General features: G+C 38.2%; 1 protein-coding gene across 2 annotated transcripts in view; it reads left to right on the forward strand.

Moving 5' to 3' along the window:
- SV2C (synaptic vesicle glycoprotein 2C) overlaps nucleotides 1-21,552 on the forward strand; it is a 91,603-nt gene that overhangs the window by 43,837 nt on the left and 26,214 nt on the right. For both annotated transcript variants that reach the window (XM_037373698.1, XM_037373699.1), the window contains exons 4-6: nucleotides 14,566-14,699; nucleotides 14,856-14,945; nucleotides 19,302-19,412. In XM_037373698.1, the coding sequence (XP_037229595.1) occupies nucleotides 14,566-14,699; nucleotides 14,856-14,945; nucleotides 19,302-19,412 (335 nt within the window). The remainder of the gene's footprint in view (nucleotides 1-14,565; nucleotides 14,700-14,855; nucleotides 14,946-19,301; nucleotides 19,413-21,552) is intronic.

A 21,552-nucleotide genomic window follows, 5' to 3' on the forward strand; every position in this document is an offset into this window, starting at 1 on the left:
GTATGTTAGAGGTGGGTCTGAGCATCACAAGAACAGCTTGATTTCACTCATGGCTATTTCATCAGCTGCTCCCAGCATTTCCTCAGCAGCAAGGTGCCATCAGTTTATAGATGCATTAAAAATCATGGTTTCGTCTTAAGGAAACGATCACCAAGTTAATTCTTCCACCTTTCCTTTGCTGTAGTCCCCAGAGGGGAATTTGACTATCTCTGATGCAGCGCACCCATCCAATCAAAAGGCTGGGATGCGCTTACATGATTTATAATAAAGAGCCACACTTGACTGATTTCGTATTGCTGCATCACTGTGGTGGTGACTGTGCCCAAAACAACCAGGGAAAGAAATTATATTCAGTAGTTATACCTACAAAGATGATTTACTGCAGTTCCTTGTACATCACACCTGATTAATGTGAGTTGGAAATAAACAGTTACGTGATGGCTGCTTGATTTTCTTGTTCGAAGTTGGAACATGCTGAAATAGGATGCCATCTATGATTCAGACATGCAAGAAGTGCATCAGTGATGTCTTTAATCTTGCAGAAGATAAATAAGAGAAGAGCTGCAAAGGGAAAAAGAATAAACCGCTTACTGATGATAAGACAAAATGTAATGAGCTGAAATTTCTGCCAAGGGGAGGCAGTATAAATAATTGAAAAGGATTTCTAATGGTGTGTTAGTTAAACATCTGAATAAAACTGCTATGGAAATAGTGAAATCTCAGTCACTGTAAGTTTTTAAGAACATATTTTGAGATTATTGTAAGGGCCATTGTTGATCCTGATTTGGAGTAAACGGATGCACTGGTGTTGTGGTTTAACCCTGGCCGGCAGCTAAGCACCACGCAGCAGCTCGCTCATTCCCCCTCACCCAGAGGTGTGGGGAGGAGAATCAGAAAGGAATGTAAAACTCAAGGGTTGAGATAAGAACAATTTAATAGGTAAAGCAAAAGCCAAGCATGCAGGCAAAGCAAAGCAAGGAATTCATTTACCACTTCCCATGGGCAGGCAGGTGCTCAGCCATCCCCAGGAAAGCGGGGCTCCATCATCCATAACAGTTACTTGGGAAGACAAACGCTATAATACCAAAATGTCCCTCTCTTCCTTCTTCTTCCCTCAGTTTATATACTCATCATGGTGTCATATGGTATGGAATAGCTCCTGGGCTAGTTCAGGTCACCTGTCCTGGCTGTGTCCCCTCCCAGTTCCCCATGCCCCTCCAGCCCTCTGGCTGGCAGGGCCCAGAAAACTGAAAAGTCCTTGATTTAGTATAAACATCACCCAGCAACAACTAAAACCATCAGTGTCCTGTCAGCATTGTTCTCGCATCAGAGCCAAAACACAGCACTGCACCAGCTACTAAGAAGAAAACTAGCTCTGTCTCAGCTGAAACGAGGACAACTGGATGCCCCCTCAAAGTTCCATCTACCTCTGTTCTCGAAGAACTATTAAATAGATGCTGTTGCCCCAGAGGGTGCTGGGGTAGACCAGAAAAGAGAAAATAAAACAAAGACAAAAGAAGAGAACTTCAGAAATTGGGGTGGGGGGGAGAGGAATAGGAAGCAGCAGTATTAGACATTCCCAGCACATGTAGGAAAATGCCTGTCTGCCAAACTGCTCCAGCTCATAGGTCCAAAAAGAAGAGAGGTTTCTCGCCTGAATAACCCTGCACTGGTAGAAAGAGAAATGAAAAAGTCGAATCTTCTCTAATCTTGAAAATTCTGGACTCTAAATTTGAAAAACATTATTTTTCTTATTTTTCTCAAACCTTTCCCTAATAGTCTGCCTCTTCATGGTGGTTCAGAACAAATCCAAGCAGCTCTTTTGGAAAAAAACTGAGCTCAAGGCTCCATTTTCTACCACACAATAGCTTCTGTTCTCTGCAGAGGTTCTCTGACTTCTATTAGTTGTCCAGAAAAAAGAGAGATACCAGACAAGATGGCTTGGGGAAGAGCTGCATTTGTCTTTTCTCAGTTGTAAAAAGCCCATGAATACCCCAAGAAATCTGCAGAATTTTAAACTTGGAGAAAACATTTGATCCAAAGTTTAAAACCAAGAGCATTTCTTCAATTTTGCCTTTTCCATACATTCGCCCTTCTGTCTTTAGAATCAATTAATCTGTGGATACCTTAACCAATGAAGGATACTGTTCGATGTTTGAAAGTTGGAGCTTTGTTAAGGTTGAATCTGCATTTGCTGTAACACTGTGTCATGCTGAACAAATGGAATAGATCAGACTTAAAGGCATCAACTACATAATGCAACATCTGTTGATCTGTTTTACATTCCACTAAGCGGGAAAATTATGTCTAATGTGCTGTGCTTCACCCCATACTTAGTGCACTTTTATTAATCTGGTATTCTGCAGACTGAAGCTGTATCTATGCTTTTTAAATCTGAGTTAATTAAGTGGGTGTGAGGCAGTTTTGATGTTAACTTATCAACTGCTACTCGTGAATTTTTCTTCATTTGAAATAATCTTACGAAATTAGATTATACTGAATGCGTATACTTTAAAAAAGTCTTCATCTTTAGGAACAACAAGATTGACAGAACACAGCAGAATTTAGAACAATTGCTTATGCAAATCCAGCTAGGAAAGAAAACAAATCACTTTGTTCATCAGTTTGCTATTTTCTGTGCCCTAATGCAGGGTTTGATATGGTCATTTAAATGTTTATATTCAAAAGCATTGGATCCTTAAGTAGCTGTTAGCACATCTACTTAATGAGCACTAAAGATACTCATTAGTGAGCTTCAAATATAACCTTCTTTTGGGCTAGTTAGGTTGACTGTGAAAGAGCAAATCTGTTTATTGAGAGGTTCAGTAAAAAACTAGCAAATTGCTTTGTGAGCAGAGAAGTTATGAGGCCCAGATTCCTAGGTGTTTCTGTCCATGTCCCTGTGATCCTGGCTAACTCTTTCCTCTCTGTATCTCTTACAAGGCACTGCAGCAGTTTCTCCTTGCTTTTTCCACATCCCTTTCTGCTATAGTTTCTACAGTTGCCCTTTCTTGTCCCCAGCACTATGCATTAAGAAACAGTCGGCTTCGCACACCCTCACCCTGCTCTCTGCTGCATTATGGCCTGCTCCAGCCCAGCCGCTGGCATGATGGCATGCATCAGGCTGGTGACAGAGCTGATGGGTGGCTTGGCCTCAGCCCCCAGGCTGCCTGCAGCACCCCAGAGGGACCACTGACTTCTCCTGCCTTTTCCTCCATCCTCCAATGGGGTCTCTCCCCTGTGCCAGAGTGGTGCATTTCACAATACTTTGGGGAGTGTGATTATCTTTGAGACTATTTCTTTCTGTCAGATTTGATTGAAGTAGGTCAGTGGCTTTAAATGACACTGGTGGAGGAACTGACAGGTGAACACATCGTTGCCATAAACATCACTGCCTAATGCCATAAACAGGATTTTCCACAGAAACCATAGTAACAGTCATTCTTATGGCAATAAAACAGTGGCAGCTCCTCAGCCTTAGTCTTAATGAAAAGTCAGTTTCACACAATGAATTGGCCTCGAGTATAAATCAAGAAAAATTACATCCAAGTTAACGAATATGACTTAGAAGTCTGGCCAGTGGCCGTCAGAAATGTCTGCAGTGTCAGGCATAACCCTTGTTTTTCACTTCCAGAAACAAATTGGATTCTGATCTGATGAGATTTCTTCTTTGTTCAAATTTTTAATGTTAAAAAGACAAAAAAGCTTTTGATTTTGTGATTGTCTGTAACAGGTGAAAAATTCAGGTGATTTGTACAGGCAGGCGAAAGAAGAGGTCACTGTTCTTACTGTATGATTATTGAGATATATAAATATATTCGTTTTCTTTGGAACACAGTATGACAGCACAGATTTGATCATACTTCCGTATTGTCTGTCTTACGAAACTAACTACTCTGAAGGACTTAGTGATTGTCCTTTCAGTAACAGTTTCTTTCCACTTCAGTAATTCTGTCTATGGATTGGATGTACAACTGGAATATCATTTTTCAATTTGCAGTGCAGTCGCTTTTAAATCAGCATAATCAGTTGCAAAATGGCATTGGATTTCTTTTTCAGGAAGTTTGTTTATAGTTTCCCACAAAGGAAAATATTAAATGCTGCTTTTGAAAATCATGCCTACTCCAATGAAAGTAATTCCATCAGGGTATATTCAACTATCCATGAGTACCTGAATATCTGAATACAGCATCTGACTTACATTCTTTCTGCTAATATTTACAGGGGAGGGACAATCACAGAAGGAAGCTATCTACCTCCCCTACAGTGTCTGTGTTCTTAATGTTTCCAACACATCTGTATTTTTATGGTTTCCAAAGATGCCAGCAGAAAACAATATAAAATGAGCAAAGAGAAACAGCAAATTTTTGTAGTGAGGGCTCTGGGCTGAGGTTTCAGTCCCTGGTCTCCTCAGCTTTGATGCTGGAGAGGCGAGGAGATGCTGCTTTCTACCACTTGTTCCTCTCTTGCTGCTTGAGTCTGTACTATCTTGTTTCCTTGCTAGTACAGGGGTTATCTGGCTTAGGGCATTGAGAGTTTTGGCCACCCTCCTAGTTGTTTCCTGAATGTGACATTGCCATATGATAAAAAAGTGAGGAATCACAGCTCAAGAGGTCAAGGTAAGGCTTTTAGATTGTTTTATTTCCCCACAGGAATCTGATATAATCATCAGATTCCTTATGATACCTGGATATTCTAGACTCTCTAAGGAAGTCACAAAGCTTTATAAACGGAAAAATATAATATAATGCTGTGCTTTTTTCATCTATTGTTTGCTTCAATAATTACTTTTCAAACACTGAGACTGCCTCTCCATAGGCAGAATCCACCTCCCTACCACCACCTTTTGGATAGCCATGATTATAACTGAGGACTGTTAGTACTTATTTATGAGTACAAATAATATTTGTGTTGCAAGTGTTTAACTGAAGATTGAATTCAAGGTTTCTGACACATGGTTCACAGTATGCTAAGTTCCATGTATTCAGCTGACCAGGTTTGTTTAATTAACTGCTGTTAGAGTAAAAAGATAATTCTTAGAATGATAATTCTTAGAATGTATGTCTGGTCTAATTATTAGGTCACATAAACTACCTGTTTAGTCTATCTGTTTCTCTCTCTTAGTGATAGGATATTGCTTCTTTTTGTGTAAAAAAAAAAAAAAAAAAAGATTAATTAGCAAAAAAGGAAATGACACTTCAATCACAGTGCTGAAATGCTTATTTAAAAAAGATTTTTCTTGCAACGACTTTCAAACAAATACAAATTAATAAAGTTAACTTTTGAAAGAGATTCTCTAAATTGCATGGATGTTCTGTTGTTACACTGCAGCAGCACGTGAAAGGCAAAAAGCATACACTGGTAAAAGGCATGTTCTCTCTGTGGTCATCAGAAAATGTTCCAGCATTTCAGTGATTGTTTTGTTGGTAAGTTAGGCTAGATAAGAAGGCCCCATTTTCTCTTCATAAACTGCAGTGTTTTATTGTGCCTTTTGCTGATTGGTTTTTTGATTAATTGCTTCTTTTTCCTTCTTCACTGTGAGCCCGTAACTTAAATATCCTTAGTCCAGATGCACATAAATCACTGGACGTCCTGGACCAGGACAGGAACCCTTACATTTTCAATTAACTTCCACATTTAACAGCTGCTGTTGGTAGTGTCTACAGCAGCTGTTCACACCAAATACAATGCAATTTGTGAGCTGAGAGCTATGGAGGCTGTGGAGGGCACCACACAAAAATACATAGGTATCAATTGTGTCTGTGTTTTACACTGATTTTGTTGCAGACAAGTGTTTTCTTTCAGACTTGGTTCATAATGACTACTGCACAGGGAATTTTGCAATTTTACACTGTCTACTTATAAAAGTGGATTTTGTCTGCTATTGATTATTTACACTTACTGTACTCTTCAGCACTGTCCAAACAGGTGTTTCTAACTTCATACACAGACCATTTTTCAGTTCTTAATTAGGTGTAGTAAAATAAATTCATGGGAACCACTAAGTACATGTAGGAGACCAGAGGTAGAAATCTTAACAAGAAATCAGAAGTAAGGTCATACAAACAAAATTTGAAGTACATTTTAGTGACACTTGATTGCAGTCTCAGTGTTGACACTGACCATGATATTTTTAAGCTCTGACAGTAGCATCTTTTAAGATGTGCATTCCCCCATTCTCTTGGCATCAGTTGCATCTGCTTGATCTGTCATCTCTTGAAAGTACGACATGGCCCAAGTCTGTAGGTTATGATGTCAGAGTTGTGGCCAGCATGTTTTACTTCCTTGTTTTGCAGATTGTGAAGTGCCTTCACTGAACAGCTGCACAGAGCCAGACCCAAGTGAGGACTTTGCAGAACTGCACAAGCGCATAAATCTCTGGGGCCACTGGCTCAGTCAGACAAACAGTCAGATCAATTATGTGCCACAGTCCTTGTAATGAATTTTTTTATTAACCCTTGGTGGCCTATTCTGTTTTGGTTGTGGTTTTTTTTTTATATGCGAATAATAAGAACATCATCTTTCCAGTCCTTCAGTCTCCGTTCTGCTTTGGACGATAATGTAAACATGTAATTATTTAATAGCTCTTGCTCATATTGGAAAATACATTTTCATTTTCATGCTCAGTCTTTATCTGGTTGTTAAGCTAAGAAAACTCTTAGACCATTCTTTTGATTCGATCTTCTTTTGCACTGATTTGTATTTTATAAAGGATGAGGTAGAGAGGAAGAAAGATATTTTGAGGATGCAGAAGTAGAATGTTTAAAAACACTGATTTAATATCTAAGCACATAATTACAGGTTTGTCCTGGAAAAATTTCAGAATCTACGCTTATTATCTGTATGTGTTTTCTGTAACAAGTGAGGACATACTCACTTCCCAAGGAGTGTCATATTTGCATTCAGAGTGAAGCCACATAGAAGTCATTTGGGCTTGATTCCTGGTAACAGGTGTCTGAAGTCTAGCTAAATGACTCGGTACAGAAACAAAACTCTTAATGGTGACCAAAGGCAAGACACTGCAATTCTGTGTTGAAGTGCTTTGAGATTTGGTAGGTTTCCAGTCCTACAGGATAGTTGCATTGTGTTTGTATTTAGAATTGCTAAGGTGCAAAATTGGATCCTGCATGGTGGTGGCCAGGTAGAGACATTTACATCAGCATGACACCTTAGCAAAGTTTATTTCCACTATTTCTCCCTCATTTGAGAATGGAAAATTCCGAGTGGCCAAAGTTAAACAAACAGAAGTAGAGAACTGCAGGGTTGTCTCCACTCCTTGGCAGTGACATTCCTTGTTCCTTTCCTGTTAAGTGGAATGCTTTGGTCTTAGCACTTATTTTCATGCAGTATCATATTGATGGGTGCAACAAATAGTTTAAATCAGGGGACCAATGCAGGAAAGGCTCACAGACCTCTGTGTGATGATCCCACATCAACTGAACACCTCTCCAGGGCCAAGCAGGTATTGGAGAACAGCTCTGATTCTCTTAGGAGTCAGGTGCAAGTACATCAAGAAACCTTGTAGACAGTTTTGTACAAATTTGATTTTTATCCTTTCCCTTTCACATTATGGGGTGATGGCTCTGCATTTCATGTCAGCATCTTCCTCTATGGATCTGAATAGTACAGTAAAGTCTTCTCCCAAACTGCGTGTATTTTGGCTTTCACTTTTCTCTTATTTTCATTACTTATCAGTGTTACTGAGGTCTTCCAGCACTGACTTAAAATTTAACCTGTGTATTACTGTTCCTGTTTTGTAGATAGGGATGAAGCATATAACCAGAAGAGCACAATAAAACACTACAGATTGCCAGTAACTCGCCATGTAATTGGATGATGGGAGAGTGGTGGCTTGGAGACTGACTAAAGTGAATAAACAAACTTGTATACTTTTGTATATGTGTGTGTGTGTATATACATATGTGCATATATATGTGTGTGTATATATATGTATACAGTAAGACAAATAAGTAGGAGAGGGAACTTCAACTCCCATCAGCTGGTTTGCTGTCAGCAGACTCTTACAGCTGCCATTCAAACCAGAATGTTTCCTGCAAATGCACTTACCCAACATATTTTTCTTTTTTTCCTATTTCTTTTTCCTTCTTTTTTTCTTTTTTCTTTTTTCTTTTTTCTTTTGAACATGCTTTTTTTATATACAGGTAGCCATTAAATTTCTTTTTGTTTCAGAGCTGTTTTACATCAGTAAAAAGGTAATTTGTCCGGCTCTGTGAAGTGTGCTAGAATCTTCTCATTATCGTACCTTTCTCTGTCATATATTAAGTGCAGAAGAGGCAAAACCAATTCTGAAAATCCCATAAGCTGCCTCTTGTGAAAGCTCTTTTCTGCCACTGTTATAACTATAGCGTCTTTGGAATAGTCCACTGGAGGGGAGAATATGGGGCAAATATGCAGAAAATTTGTGAGGCTCTATTTAGTTTGCAAGTCCTTTCTCTCTGGTTCTGTATAGCTTCACTTCTGTCCTGTAGGACTTCATAAAATGTGAACTGCTAATGAGTGATTTTGCCTTATTCATATCTCTCTTTTATTTAGTTGGCCCAGTATCCTTCCCAGTGAAGAAAATTTAAGTGGAGTTGACTTTCTGTTCAAGTCGAGATACAGACTTGATTAGGCTCAAAAACTGACAACAGCTTACTTCAAGTCCCTACATGTGTTCATGCTTATCTAGCCAGGGAGGGGAGCGAGATTCTGATTTTCTTATCACAAATAGAGCACTAATTAAACATTCTTTGCCACCTCTAGCATCTGCCAAGATTAGATAGATGACATGACCAGGCTGTTAGATACCTGCAGTTCTCTTATTAGGAGCTGCTGCTTTGATTCTCTGAAATGATTACAACTGTTCATCTCTTCTGCCATTTTAAAGATTAACTTATTGACTGTATTGGCTACTGTGAGTCACAGGATCTTGACACAGCCATACTTCAGGGCCAAATGAAAGTCAGATTTCAGATGGACCATTGCAATCCATGCATGCGATGACTTACAATCTTCCCTTGTCTTTTTTTCCCCAGCATTACTAGGTATTCTGATTTGAAATTATGTTTTATGCTTTCTCTGTCAGGCCTGTCTCAGATACATTAGCATTTCCATAGCAAGAAGGCAAACCTAACAGGTCTATATCCTGTGCAGAGTATATGTAAGGTTAAGTGAAAGGCCAACAGATCATAACTAAACCTCCAGTTTTGGGCATGTATCATGCCAAATCATTGTCTAAAATATGGGTATATGCAAACTTCCTCCTTAATGAAAAGCAAAACTGGACAGTACTACAACAGGTATTAGAAACATTTTAAAAGTGTATTATTGATGTCACTGTCCAAAGGTACTACTGATAGAAACCTCACCTGGACTATAGTGCCATGCACTGGATAGAGGAGTTGTGTCTGGTAGTATTAGAAAGCAAATTATTTTCTATACTAGGTCAGCCCTGCTTGCACCTGTCCTGGGACTTGTCTGAATGGCAGATAATGTTACTGGAGTGATCGGAGACCTGATAATATCAAGTATTCAGATGAAGATCAATGCCAGCACAGGGAAGTGATGACTGTCAGTGGTTGACAACCCCCTCCTCTGCGGGAGAGGAGATGTGTCTTTAGAAAATTCCTTGTTCCTTTTTTTTCGCAGTTTTAAGTGTCAGCAGACTAAGTCTGAGTTGACTGTATTTGTAAAATATATCTGTTTAACACTATTACTTTCTTCTTTTATTGAACTGTTGATCCTCATGGCTGCCAGGGACTAACAGCATCAGCTAGAGAGCCAGGCAGATGCAGATGAGAGATAGAAAGTCTTCTGCGGCATCTTTGTTAAGGTACTGCTGTCATGGCCTGACACACTTCAGCTGTTTTATTTCTATAGTCCTGCAGAAATTACCATCAGCTGACCTGCTGAGCCAGTGGGCTTGTAAAGTATCTAACTATCTGTATAGACTAAAAATATCACTGTCTTTACCATGTGATACTAATAATCTAATCACAGGAAAGACAAGCTTTTTACTTTGTATTACTGGAATTTCACATTAATACAATTACAGAATAATTCTGAAAACATTATTTCTGCATTTGTTAGAAACCATGTATTTCACTCAGTCTTGTAAAAATGTCTAACTGAGCTTTCTCAGCTATGTAACTTATTTGATTATTATTTTTTTCAGTTTCAATGATGTTTTACCGTTATTCTAATTGGTATCACTAAAACATATGGCCTCAAATCCTAGACGTCATTCACAGTTAAACTTAGTAATGCCATGACAGACTAAATATAAGTACAACAATAATGCATTTCAGTCCTGCCAGCTGCAAAGTATTTCCAGTCCTCCTCATAATTTTGATTTAGCTTACATTTGGGAAATACTCAACAAAACAGCACGTAATAGCAAAGGTCTTTCTGCAGAAATGGTTTGCTTATTTTTATTTACGTGCAGTAACAGTGCCACCACGTGGCAAGTGAGACAAATCGCACATCATTAGTTACTGGACTCTTTCAAATCTGAAACATTAAAAATTGAGGCTAGAAAGCTGGGTTCTTACCAAAGATTTTGTGGTAAAACAGAAATAAGAAAAGTTATAAAATCGTAGAAATGATTCTGCAGAGGAATCTATTGAGTCTATGAATTCACGTAAATTCCTTGACTATATTTCTTCTTCACCCTTAATTTGGGGATAATCTTGCATCTACTCCCTTCTTTGATCTACCAAAAGACAGAAGTTTATGCAGACTTGGGTTCTGACTATTTCTGACACTGTCATGAATCTAGTTCTTCTGATTCCTACTGAATGACTAACAAAAAATGTTATCATTAATGGTCATACCAAGAAGGCCATAAAATCCCTGTATTAGTTTAGGATTTCTTTGCCCACATTCATCCCATTATCCCATTAGAAAGGGGTTTCACAGTTTCATTCCGCTGGTATTTAGAAACTTTTCCCTATGTGTGTATATTTATATATATATATATATAAAAATAACAGCCATTATTTATACAAGCATCCATACTTTTTGTTGCCTACATGCACTTTAGTGTAGCCCTTATGGATTTATATAGAGAGATCATGGTCCCTGTCAGCCCTCACTTTAGACATTTAAGCAAATCATCACCATTAGTCCACTCTATAGAAAACTACCCACTGTAAAAGATGATCCTTGTCCTTGAAGTTACCTGCTATTTATCAGACAATATACATTTACAAAATTCAGCATAATATGGACAGCTTTACCTTTATGTTTATTCAGAACATCTGTGACAGAAATGCCTTTTTTTCTCTCTTTTGGAGTGAGAATTTGTTTATAATACCCTTGTAATTTATTAATATTATGGAGCAACTGAATATCACTGGTTTGGGAGGGAAGCGTTTGTTGACACTGAATTCAACATATAAATTGGTAATTAGATATAGATTAGCATCTCACACCTTTTGGTTTTGCTCTGCTGCATGCTGCTCTGTTTCTGTCATCAGTAATTGCCATGTCTGATTCTCTTGGCCTTTTCCCGCAGTCAGTGCAGTGGGAGGGTGGTAGGCAGCACAAAGGTTGCTGCAGCACCTTCAGATTCAGTCATTGCAGGTTTTATGTTGCTTTACAAGGGTGAAGTTTAGCTCTAGGTTGCTGTGCAGTGCTCTGAATGGAACCACGCAGAGCTGCTCCATCTTTGCTATTGTGTCATAAATCAGAGAGGGAGAAGCAAATTCTGTTACAGCCAACAACGTTTCTATTTGGTTTCAAGACTTACGTACAATAGGCATGAAAGCCATTTTGTGAGCTAAATTCAGAGCTACTCTAATGGCTCCATTTTCCATATTAGTTTATGACCTAGGAAAATGGGATGTGATAAATGTAAGAATAAAACTAAACTTGCTCTGCATTTAAAATACGTGTGTATTTTGCTGATCTGGTGCTGGAATAGACAGGATAGCAGCCTCAAGAAAACTGTGATGCAGCTGGCTCTTTTTCTACCATGACATTCACTATTATCATTAATTCAGCAGATATGTTAAATCACAATATAAATTGCAGCAGCTAATGCAGTACATAGAGAAAAAGACGGAATAAGAGCAATAGAAACTATTATGAACATTTCACTTGACATGCTCCTCAGATATTTTGAAGAGTAAAAAATATGTTTTGTATGTTGTCAGGATGACATCAGGATGAACCATGCACTCATTTCTTTTAATTAAGTGTGGTTCACTTCCATTAATAAATGACACTTTAAAATAAATTATCACCAGCGTTTTCCAGGACCAGCTACAAAGCACAAGATGTTGCTGTTGTTTTATAACAGGTATAAAGCCAAGTTGATTTCATTTACCACTTAAATGCCTTTTGTGCAGCTCAATCTCATAAAACATAAACCAGAGCAATAAGAGGCAGATTGTCTAAATACACCAGTGGCTCTGTGTATTTCTGTGGCAGTTTTTAATGGCAACAAGAGCCAGTATCTTCACCGTGCTGTTCCAAAACATGAAAAACCCTCTCCCATGCCACCTTCCCCATGGCACTAGCTGTTACATGTCTGCACAGCAAGTCAGACCAGCTCACTGCTCTGACCAAAAATTAACTTAATCAAAAGGAAATAATTTTGCAAGCTCTGAATCGGGTGATTTTGCACTATAGTTTAAAATATGTAATGAAGAATATGGTTCTAATTATTGCAATAGAATGTGTGCACAGTACACAAAACACAGATATGTTTTCTGATTGCCTCATTAACTCACTGTAAACTTTTCCTTCTTTATTTCCTTCCCTTCCCAATTTAGTTGTAAAGTATGCTCTTATTATTTAAGATCTGAAATCCTGTAGGATCCGACATTTTCCAAAAATTTATATTATTTACACTTTTACATCCTTTTTGTTTGCATTTTTTTATCTTTAATTTTCGTTCCCGGTTCTATTTTATAATAAAGTTTAACATCAAATTTTAGACAGCTTCTTTTTGTTGGAAGGAACTTTGGAGAAGAAAGGCGTGTTTACCTGGAGCCTCACATAAAAAAAGTAACATGGCATTCCAAGGTCATCACCATTACTGTCACTGATTTTACCTCTGTCTACCTGGCGTAAAGATGACAGGGCTAAATGCGGCTGTAGAGCAAGCTGTTATCGTTTCAGAAACACAGAAATTTTGCAGGAGGCCAGAAAGAAGAGGTTCCTAAGTCTGCAAATTAAAATGTTTCACTGAGCTGTTGATAAAAGGCAAAAATAAATCACAGGTTGACTGGATTTTTCATATGGTAACATGTAAATACTTTAATATGAGAACAGATATTTTTTCCAAGAATGTTATTTATGGTCTACAGCATAAGATCTTTAAATTCCAAAATACACTGTACATTGTACCAGCTGTTTACTGACATGCAGACAGATTTAATTTACCATGTCTTCTGTCTAGAAAAATCAGTTAGCAAAGAAATATGTCAGATTAATCTGGCATCAGCTCTTTCATCAGCTAGGATTCCATTTCCTTCCAGCAGTGTCTTCTGTTCTTTGTAGTTGTTCTTATCTTCCACTCATCTTCTAATAAGTTAGCCTTGAAAACTTTACTTTGCATAGTTACCTAAATAATACTTTTATCTTTCTTAAGAGACATTCTTAGGTTTCTTATAATTCTAGCATTTCAAATATCCAGTCATAATATACCAAACAATCAGCTACTTTATTAAACAGCTGGACTGCCAGCCCTGCAGTTTGACATAAAGGTTTTCCAGTATTTCCTTTTGTGTTCTTCTCAGTGTATTTTGACAATGGCTTCTACAGCATGTGATTAGTCAACACTCAGATGTATCTCAAGATCAATTTTTCAGATGAGGAGAGTTGTTTTCCTGTTGTTCTTTTTTTCCTTTATATGAATTCTTTATAGAATCATAAATTTTCTGTCTAGTTCAGTGTTAATGTTGCTTATATTATATAGAAGCTTAAATACTGAGTATTTTTTCCTGTACCTCTAGTTATGGGACAGGGGAGACAAGTGTCAGTTTACTTTTAACAGAATTTAAGGAGTGGTGTAGTGCTGTGGAATAAGACAGAAACAGAAGTTAGGCGCTGTCATGCTGTTGCACTGTATTACATTAGGAGACTTATTAAGAGTATTGAAATTCACTCTTTGCAGAAAAAGTTAATAATAATAATAAGGAAGGCTGTAAAATTCCATAAAACGTATTGTCTGAGTGTAGGTTTTTTATTCTCTCTTCTTTCAGTATTCATAGAAAACTAGTTCTTTGTGTATTGTATGGTGATGGTGTCCCTGTTTGATTCACATAACTACCTTCATGCAGATTTTACTAAGACACTTGAAAGAGGCTTCTTCATCCCTGTGTAGGGAAGTCTTCCACCTTGCATAATATGGCCATTTTCCAGCACGACTAGTCACATGCAAGAGGTTGAAACTTGTAGTGTAAGTCTATTTTTGGAGTCATTGATATATGTGGAAATAGAAGAGATCAATCAGGTTTCATTTAAATAGAGATAACATTTTGCATATCCAAGAAGCTGCAGCTTCCTACATGCAGTACTCCTTATTTCTCTACCTTTTGTGAATTTCTGCTTTCATAGGATGGAGTTTCAGCATGGGCTCTGCCTACCAGTTCCACAGCTGGCGAGTATTTGTGATCGTCTGCGCACTGCCCTGTGTCTCTTCCGTGGTAGCCCTCACCTTTATGCCAGAAAGCCCACGGTTCTTGCTGGAGGTATAACTTTCAAAATGGTTTTCAGATTCCAGTCAAAATTATTTCTGTGTTTACATCATGACCTCTATATAATGGGCATTAAGATTGTTCAGTAACTACAGTTAATATTTTAAACTGTATGTATGTTTTGTTTAAATGTTTTGATCAAATGTTTAGATTGGAAAACATGATGAAGCTTGGATGATACTCAAGCAAATACATGACACAAACATGCGAGCCCGTGGTCAGCCTGAGAAAGTCTTCACAGTGAGTATTATTTCTAATACTTCTGATAGCTTCTACAGCTAATCACTTAGCACATCAGCGAGCTTGCTGACTGGCAGGTCTGGAGGGCTTAAGCAAACAATATTAACACTCTGCATGACAAAGCCAATCATTTGCACTCTAAATACCTAAATATAAGAACCAAATTCCTACTGAAATCATTATATATACAGCAACTGTTAAGATATCAGCCTTTGGCCAGCATATTCTTGAGCGTATGTATCCACAGTGTGATAATTGTCTCTGGTATACCAAGATTTTTAATAGACTCCATCTGTGTTTTATTTGTTAAGTTTACTTCACCCTTAATAATAACAGTAGGCACAAAGAAGTCCAAATTTGTTGGCTGTTCTCTCTTTAAAGCTTTGGAAATTATTATCTTTTGTTTTATCAGCTAAAGGAATAATTTAAAAGAATTAATTTTTACTTCTGTGAAGTAGTAATTTCAGAAATTTAAATTTCTCAAATATCTTGGAAGCTGAACTGCATCTGGTTGACTTGAGGTCTAACAATAAGGCCATATTCAAAATATTGATGGGTTGTTTCTATATGGAGGACAAATTGGCAATTCAGATGTGGAACTTTTTTATGGCATCTTCCTTATTTATGAAGAATGTACACAACAATTTTGTCTGTCTGGATACAGTAGGAGGCATTTTCTTGCTTTGAAGTCCAGTCTGCCTTTCCAGCTTGTGCTGTGCCGTGGGAGTGCAGGCATTCTGCTTCCTCTCAGAGCCATGTGTGGGATGCTTTTCCTCTTCCAGAGCCTTTCTTCTTACTTCAATGCACATATAACTCAATTAAGAAATCCTCTTAGAGATTCTGCCTTTGGAGGCAGTATCAAGGAATGACCATCTGACCACATAACTTTATTCCATTGAGACTTGCAGTTTATTGCCTTCAATGTAGTTTCCATTACCTCCATCTAATTTTTTCCACAAAGAAGCTCAAGATCTCCTATATTTAGCCTGGAAGTAGTCTAGCTGGTTAGCACATCTATCATGTTAAATCCACGTTTATTGATACATTGGTGACCTACTCATTATCCCATCTAACCCATTATTTTATTTTCTGATTTCATTTATGAGTAAAGGGATTTGCCTAACACCATACAGCTAAGGTGTAATTTCACAATTGGCTCTTGCTGATCTGAGCGGCTTTCAGACAGAGTACGCCTGCCCCTAGTCATTCTTTGTTTTTATTCTGCCAGTGTTGATATTCAGTGACTGATTGCACAGTCAGCCGTAGCACCTGTCCCCCTACAGTGTTGGTTTAGGCATGAGGAAGAAGACAGAAAGGTACTGGGACAAAAGATGGGAGGAAGGATCAGCCACAGTTTCACATCAGTTCGATGTAATAGTAATCACAACCTAAAGCAGCCATGGAGAAGAAAACAAATAACACGCTTTTTGTTTCTGGTTCTTGTGATCTAACAAGTCTTTCTCTCTACAGTTGTTAAAATGTGACACTGAACCGCATTGAACTCAGCACTTCATTTGTAGCTATTTTTATTAATTGGTCAGCTATGAATAAGGAAAAACCATCAGTTTCTTGGGATTTTTACCTGTTTCTGCCATGAACATTAGGAAAATCAACTTCAGATACTGAGGAGTTAAAGGATTAGAAATACTGTACTGTATGTCAAGGTTACACATGTATAGAAGTCGCTATTTTTAGCTTGCATTAGTGTGATTAGAAAATGCATCGTTGTGTCCTCACTGCACAGTATCAGCACTTCCTCTTATAAAACCCAGAAAGCAAAGAACTTACGCATCATTTGATTGGGCCATCCTTTTAGTGTCTCTTTTTTTATTATTTTTTTAATGTAAGTTAGTTCTGGATATTGTGACATTTTGTCTCAGTTATTTATTCACAGAGCTCTCCTAAACCTCATTGCTTCATCCAGTATCATTCTATGACTTACACATTAGTATTTTCCTCCACTTCATGACACTAGTTGCATCATACACTTTGATAGTATGTTTTCTAACTACAGCTGATATAACTTTTTCTCCATTACTGCTATAGTTTTAGTATGCTTTGCTTTTAGATGTTTTCCTAATTACATTGATTTCATCTTTCCCTAGGAACTTTTTTCACAAGTCATGTTTATCCTTCTAACTCATATTATTGAGGATTTTATCTTCAAACCTTTAAAACAGAGAATGTATCAACTGATGAACAGTCAGGAACTTCAAAATGAATGTATTCTAGTTACTGGCTGCGGAGATGGTGGCTCTTAATACTTTTGAAAATACCTCCTGAGAGCAGTGACGCTAACAGAGATGGTAGTAGGTTGATGGTATCTTCTATTATGGGACTACCCAAGTCAAACATTTATGTACATCCTTAATTACATCCCTTGGTCCTTAGAAGATACATTCATTAGATCCGTTGGTTTAAGTGTTTAAGTAAAAAAAATTCTTTGTATCCTTAAAACCAAAATTCTCTCCATTCATTCATTGCCATGTAATAATTAAATCTCTTTTTTTCTGCAAACATTTCCCTTTGCAAGCATGTCTTGATTTTGTAAAATTTAAAACATTCTAGCCATTGCTTTTAAACAGAAGTTCTCTTTTCATTAAAATGGGTATTCTTTATTGTTTTTCCTTTCATTCTTCATATACTGACAGCTGAATATGCATGGTCCAGATGGACCATTGTCCTGATTCAATAGGACTTTTCTTATGTTAAAGAACCATCAAGGCGAGGAGTTTTTTGTCTCCAGTCACATCCAGTCCTAGGAGAGAATTACACACACACACAGAGACATATATATATATATATATATGTGTGTGTGTATGTATATGTTTCCCCCAAGCTCCACAGCTCCAAGCAAGTCAAGTGGCCAGGATGGTGAAAAGGCTGCCCCTGAGCCTACAGAAGTGGTACTGGTTTATACAGCATGAATCAAAAGGCCTGCCCTTTCTACCCAGAGGTGTGGCATGTGAAGATGTCTGTATGTATGAGGTCTTACATAGTCTTGAAGGAATTAACTTGGTCTTTTGTATAACATGTTTCATAAAAGCAGTTTAAGAAAAGCTTAAAATCAGTGGAATGGTGCAGACAGGATTTTTGCTGTTGGAAGAAGTATAATGAGAAGGGTACAGGCTTTTGATATAGTCATGATTTGGCAAGAAAGTAGGCTGCTCTGTTTCAGAAATGAGGGTTGTTATTGCTATAACTGCTTAGTGGGCTTTTGCTTGTTCTTGTCCATGGGATGAGGCTGCTGGTGCATCTTAAACAGTGTACATCTGTAAAAGCAGCGGGCTGAAAACTAAACTGCACCATCAACACTGCTATTCCCTGATGTCCTGTAATCCACTACAGTACATTTGTGAGTGGTAGTGTCCTCATGCTGTTAAGAAGAAACACAAGCTATTGCTACCTTCAGAAACTGCAACCAAACGCTGAACACTCAGTCTTTTGCTCTCTCCCTCCTTTTATGTCAGCCCTTTACCCCATTTCTTTCCATTCTCTATTTGTCTTCTTTTTAAATAAACTGTGGATGAATACACTGCCTTTTCTGATAGTGCTATGGACCTGGGACCAGAGTGAACGGCAAAACCAAAACCATACCGTGGTATAAGTTTGTAACATCCTGTGTCTGGAAATATATTCATGTAATACATTCTTGGTCTGCTACATAGGAGAGGGCAAGTGAAAATTAGCATTGTAGGCAACGTTACATTCTCTGTCACTGGTAATTCTGCATTTTTCCCTGATGTCTGTTTATATCATTTCACTTTAGATGAAGTAGATGATGGCTAATAACAGCAATAACATGTGTGGTTCCAGACCATTTCACCTAACTTTTTCTCTCTTCACTAAAAAGGATAGTTAAAGTCAACATCCAAAAGACAAAGAGAGTTCCCTGCGTAACACTACAGGAAATATGAACAAAAGAAAAATCTTATTCAACTATTAATTCTTGACATTTCAAATATTTCTGTTATCATTACCATAGCTTTAATTGATAGACTTTCAACAGTGTTGTCATAGCAAGTCAGAAGCAGCTTGATAGCAAACTCTGGACATGGTTAACTGAGGGTTTAAATACTGTAGCAACTCCTGACATTAGCAGCTTGCTTCAGTCAGAGAAAATGGATTTCCTGCATGCTTTGAAAGTAGAGCTTTTCCAGTAAAATTGCATCCATAACAAACTTCGGCATTATAGTGAGCTGCTATTCGTTTACATTTCTAAAGTAATTCTAGGGTAGACATGTTTAATATCTGCTCATTTTTAGTTTATGGGATTTATTAAAACCTTTCACTACTTCTCAACAGCAGTTAATGATTCAAGAAAATGCAAATATTTGCTGTTCTTTTTATTTCTAGGTTAACAGAATCAAAACTCCAAAGCAGATAGATGAGCTCATAGAAATAGAGAGCGATACAGGAACCTGGTACAGGAGGTGTTTTGTTAGAATTCGTACAGAGCTATATGGTGTAAGTAGCAATATCTCTGTTCTGTAATTACCTTCTTTTTAATTAGCCTTCAGAAATGGGATGGATTGATTGAGCTCATGCCAGTGATAGCAGCAATGCTAAATTTTCCATGCAACTGGGAGATTCAGGAACCAGCATAAGGTTCTGGGTTTCTGACCCAGAAGAGGTGCAGGGTGAATCACAGAGCTTGGTCCCAAATTCTGAGGAGGAAGAGGCTGCACTGGTCTTTGCAGAAGTGTTGGCTAATAGTTACATAGCCATATTCCCAAGCACCACAATATAATATGTACTGGGAATGCATATCAATATATACCTACAGAAAGAGGTGACACATGATGAAATGAAAAATTACCTGCAGGAACTTGAGGTGGCTTCATTACTTACAAATGGTGAAGTTGTGAATAAACGGTGTAAATTGTAAAACCTTTATAAGGCATTGTATCTGCATGTATTTTTAAGCATATCAAATCTGTTCCTAGAAAACTATGTTAGAGCTATTTCAGAGTTTAATATAAGCTTATGGGGACTGTGCCCTGTATCCTTTTTTACTTTTTTTGCAAAACAAAAATTACGCAGTATCTTTGAACCTTGTAATGAAAGCTGAGAAAAGTGTTATTAATTAAAACAACAACAAAAGAAAAGGTAAAAAATAGCTTTTCACAGTTGTTAGAGATCTGGCACCTTAAAGCTCTCTACAGCTGTGATGAAGTGTTGTAAACCAAGGTTTGTCACAAAACTGCTTTGCTTGGAAAAATGGCATTTTCCCTATGGGAAAAAAACCCACCCAAATCCAGGAAGTGTCTACTTTTATAGTTAGTTGTCCATAAATGGAGTAGTTGATGACTGAAATGATATTATTTGGCCTTGTTACTAAATCAGCTTTAAAGATGTTGCTCCTTGGTTGTCTCATACCCCTGTTATCTCACTGGACTGGCCTTAGGGTCAAAGCACCTTCCTTGTTGCATGATGTGTGCTGAAACCCCTAGGACAGACTGCCTCTGCTCTTCAAAAGGAGGACATCATCTTGAGATGAGAGAGAGAGAGAGAGAGAGAGAGAGAACGCCATTCTCAGTCAGCTCTGCTGTAGCATCTCTGACCTGGGGGTAGTTTCAGCTTTTCCTCGTATAGTTATAGTATGATTTTATAGCTGTGATACATTATGATAGCTCAAACTCTGAGTGTGTCCCTGTTGACTTGTGGAATATAGTTTGCCTAAATTTAAAGCAGTGTAATACTGAGAAGTGAGAAGAAAACATTTCTGACAAGATCTCTGGTTTGAAACAGTGAAATGAAGCTGCTTAGAGATTAGGAAAGGCTGAGGTGGTCAGGAATGAATTAACAGACGTTCCACACTGGTGTAGGAAAAATTTGGTATTAGCCAGCAATGTGTGCTTGCAGCCCAGAAAGCCACTCATATCCTGGGGTGCTTCAGAAGAAGTATGGCCAGCTGGTCGAGCGAGGTGATTCTCCCCCTCTGCTCTGGTGAGACCCCACCTGGAGTCCTGCGTCCAGCTTTGGAACCCCCAAAACATGACAAACATGGACCTGTTTGTGTCCAAAGGAAGGCCACAAAGATGATCAGAGGGGTGGAACACCTCTTCTGTGAAGACAGGCTCAAAGAGTTGGGGTTGTTCAGCCTGGTGAAGAGAAGGCTCTGGGAAGACCTTATTACAGCCTTCGATACTTAAAGGGGGCTTGTAAGAAAGATGGAGAGAGACTTTTTACCAAGGCCTGTAGTGACAGGAGAAGGAGCTACAGTTTTAAACTGAAAGAGGATAGATTTAGATTGGACATTTGGAAGAAATGCTTAACTATAAAGGTGGTGAGACACTGAATAGGCTTCCCAGAGAAGTTCTGGATGACCCATCCCTGGACGTGTTCAAGGTCAGATTAGATGGGGCTTTGAGCAACCAGATCTAGTGGAAGATGTCCCTGCCCATCACAGGGGGATGGGACTAGATGGTCTTGAAAGGTCACTTCCAATCCAAACCATTCTGTTTCTATGAAAAGAAGATGGAAAGTCATGGAACATGCACAGCCTGCCTGTAGCTGGAGATTAACATACTTGTATGAGAAGTACAGTTATGACCAGTATCAAAAAGCTGATCTGCTCTCTCTGATGCCCTGAAGAAGCAAGGAA

Source organism: Falco rusticolus, chromosome Z (genome assembly GCF_015220075.1).
Source record: "Falco rusticolus isolate bFalRus1 chromosome Z, bFalRus1.pri, whole genome shotgun sequence".
Classification (NCBI taxonomy): Eukaryota; Metazoa; Chordata; class Aves; order Falconiformes; family Falconidae; genus Falco; species Falco rusticolus.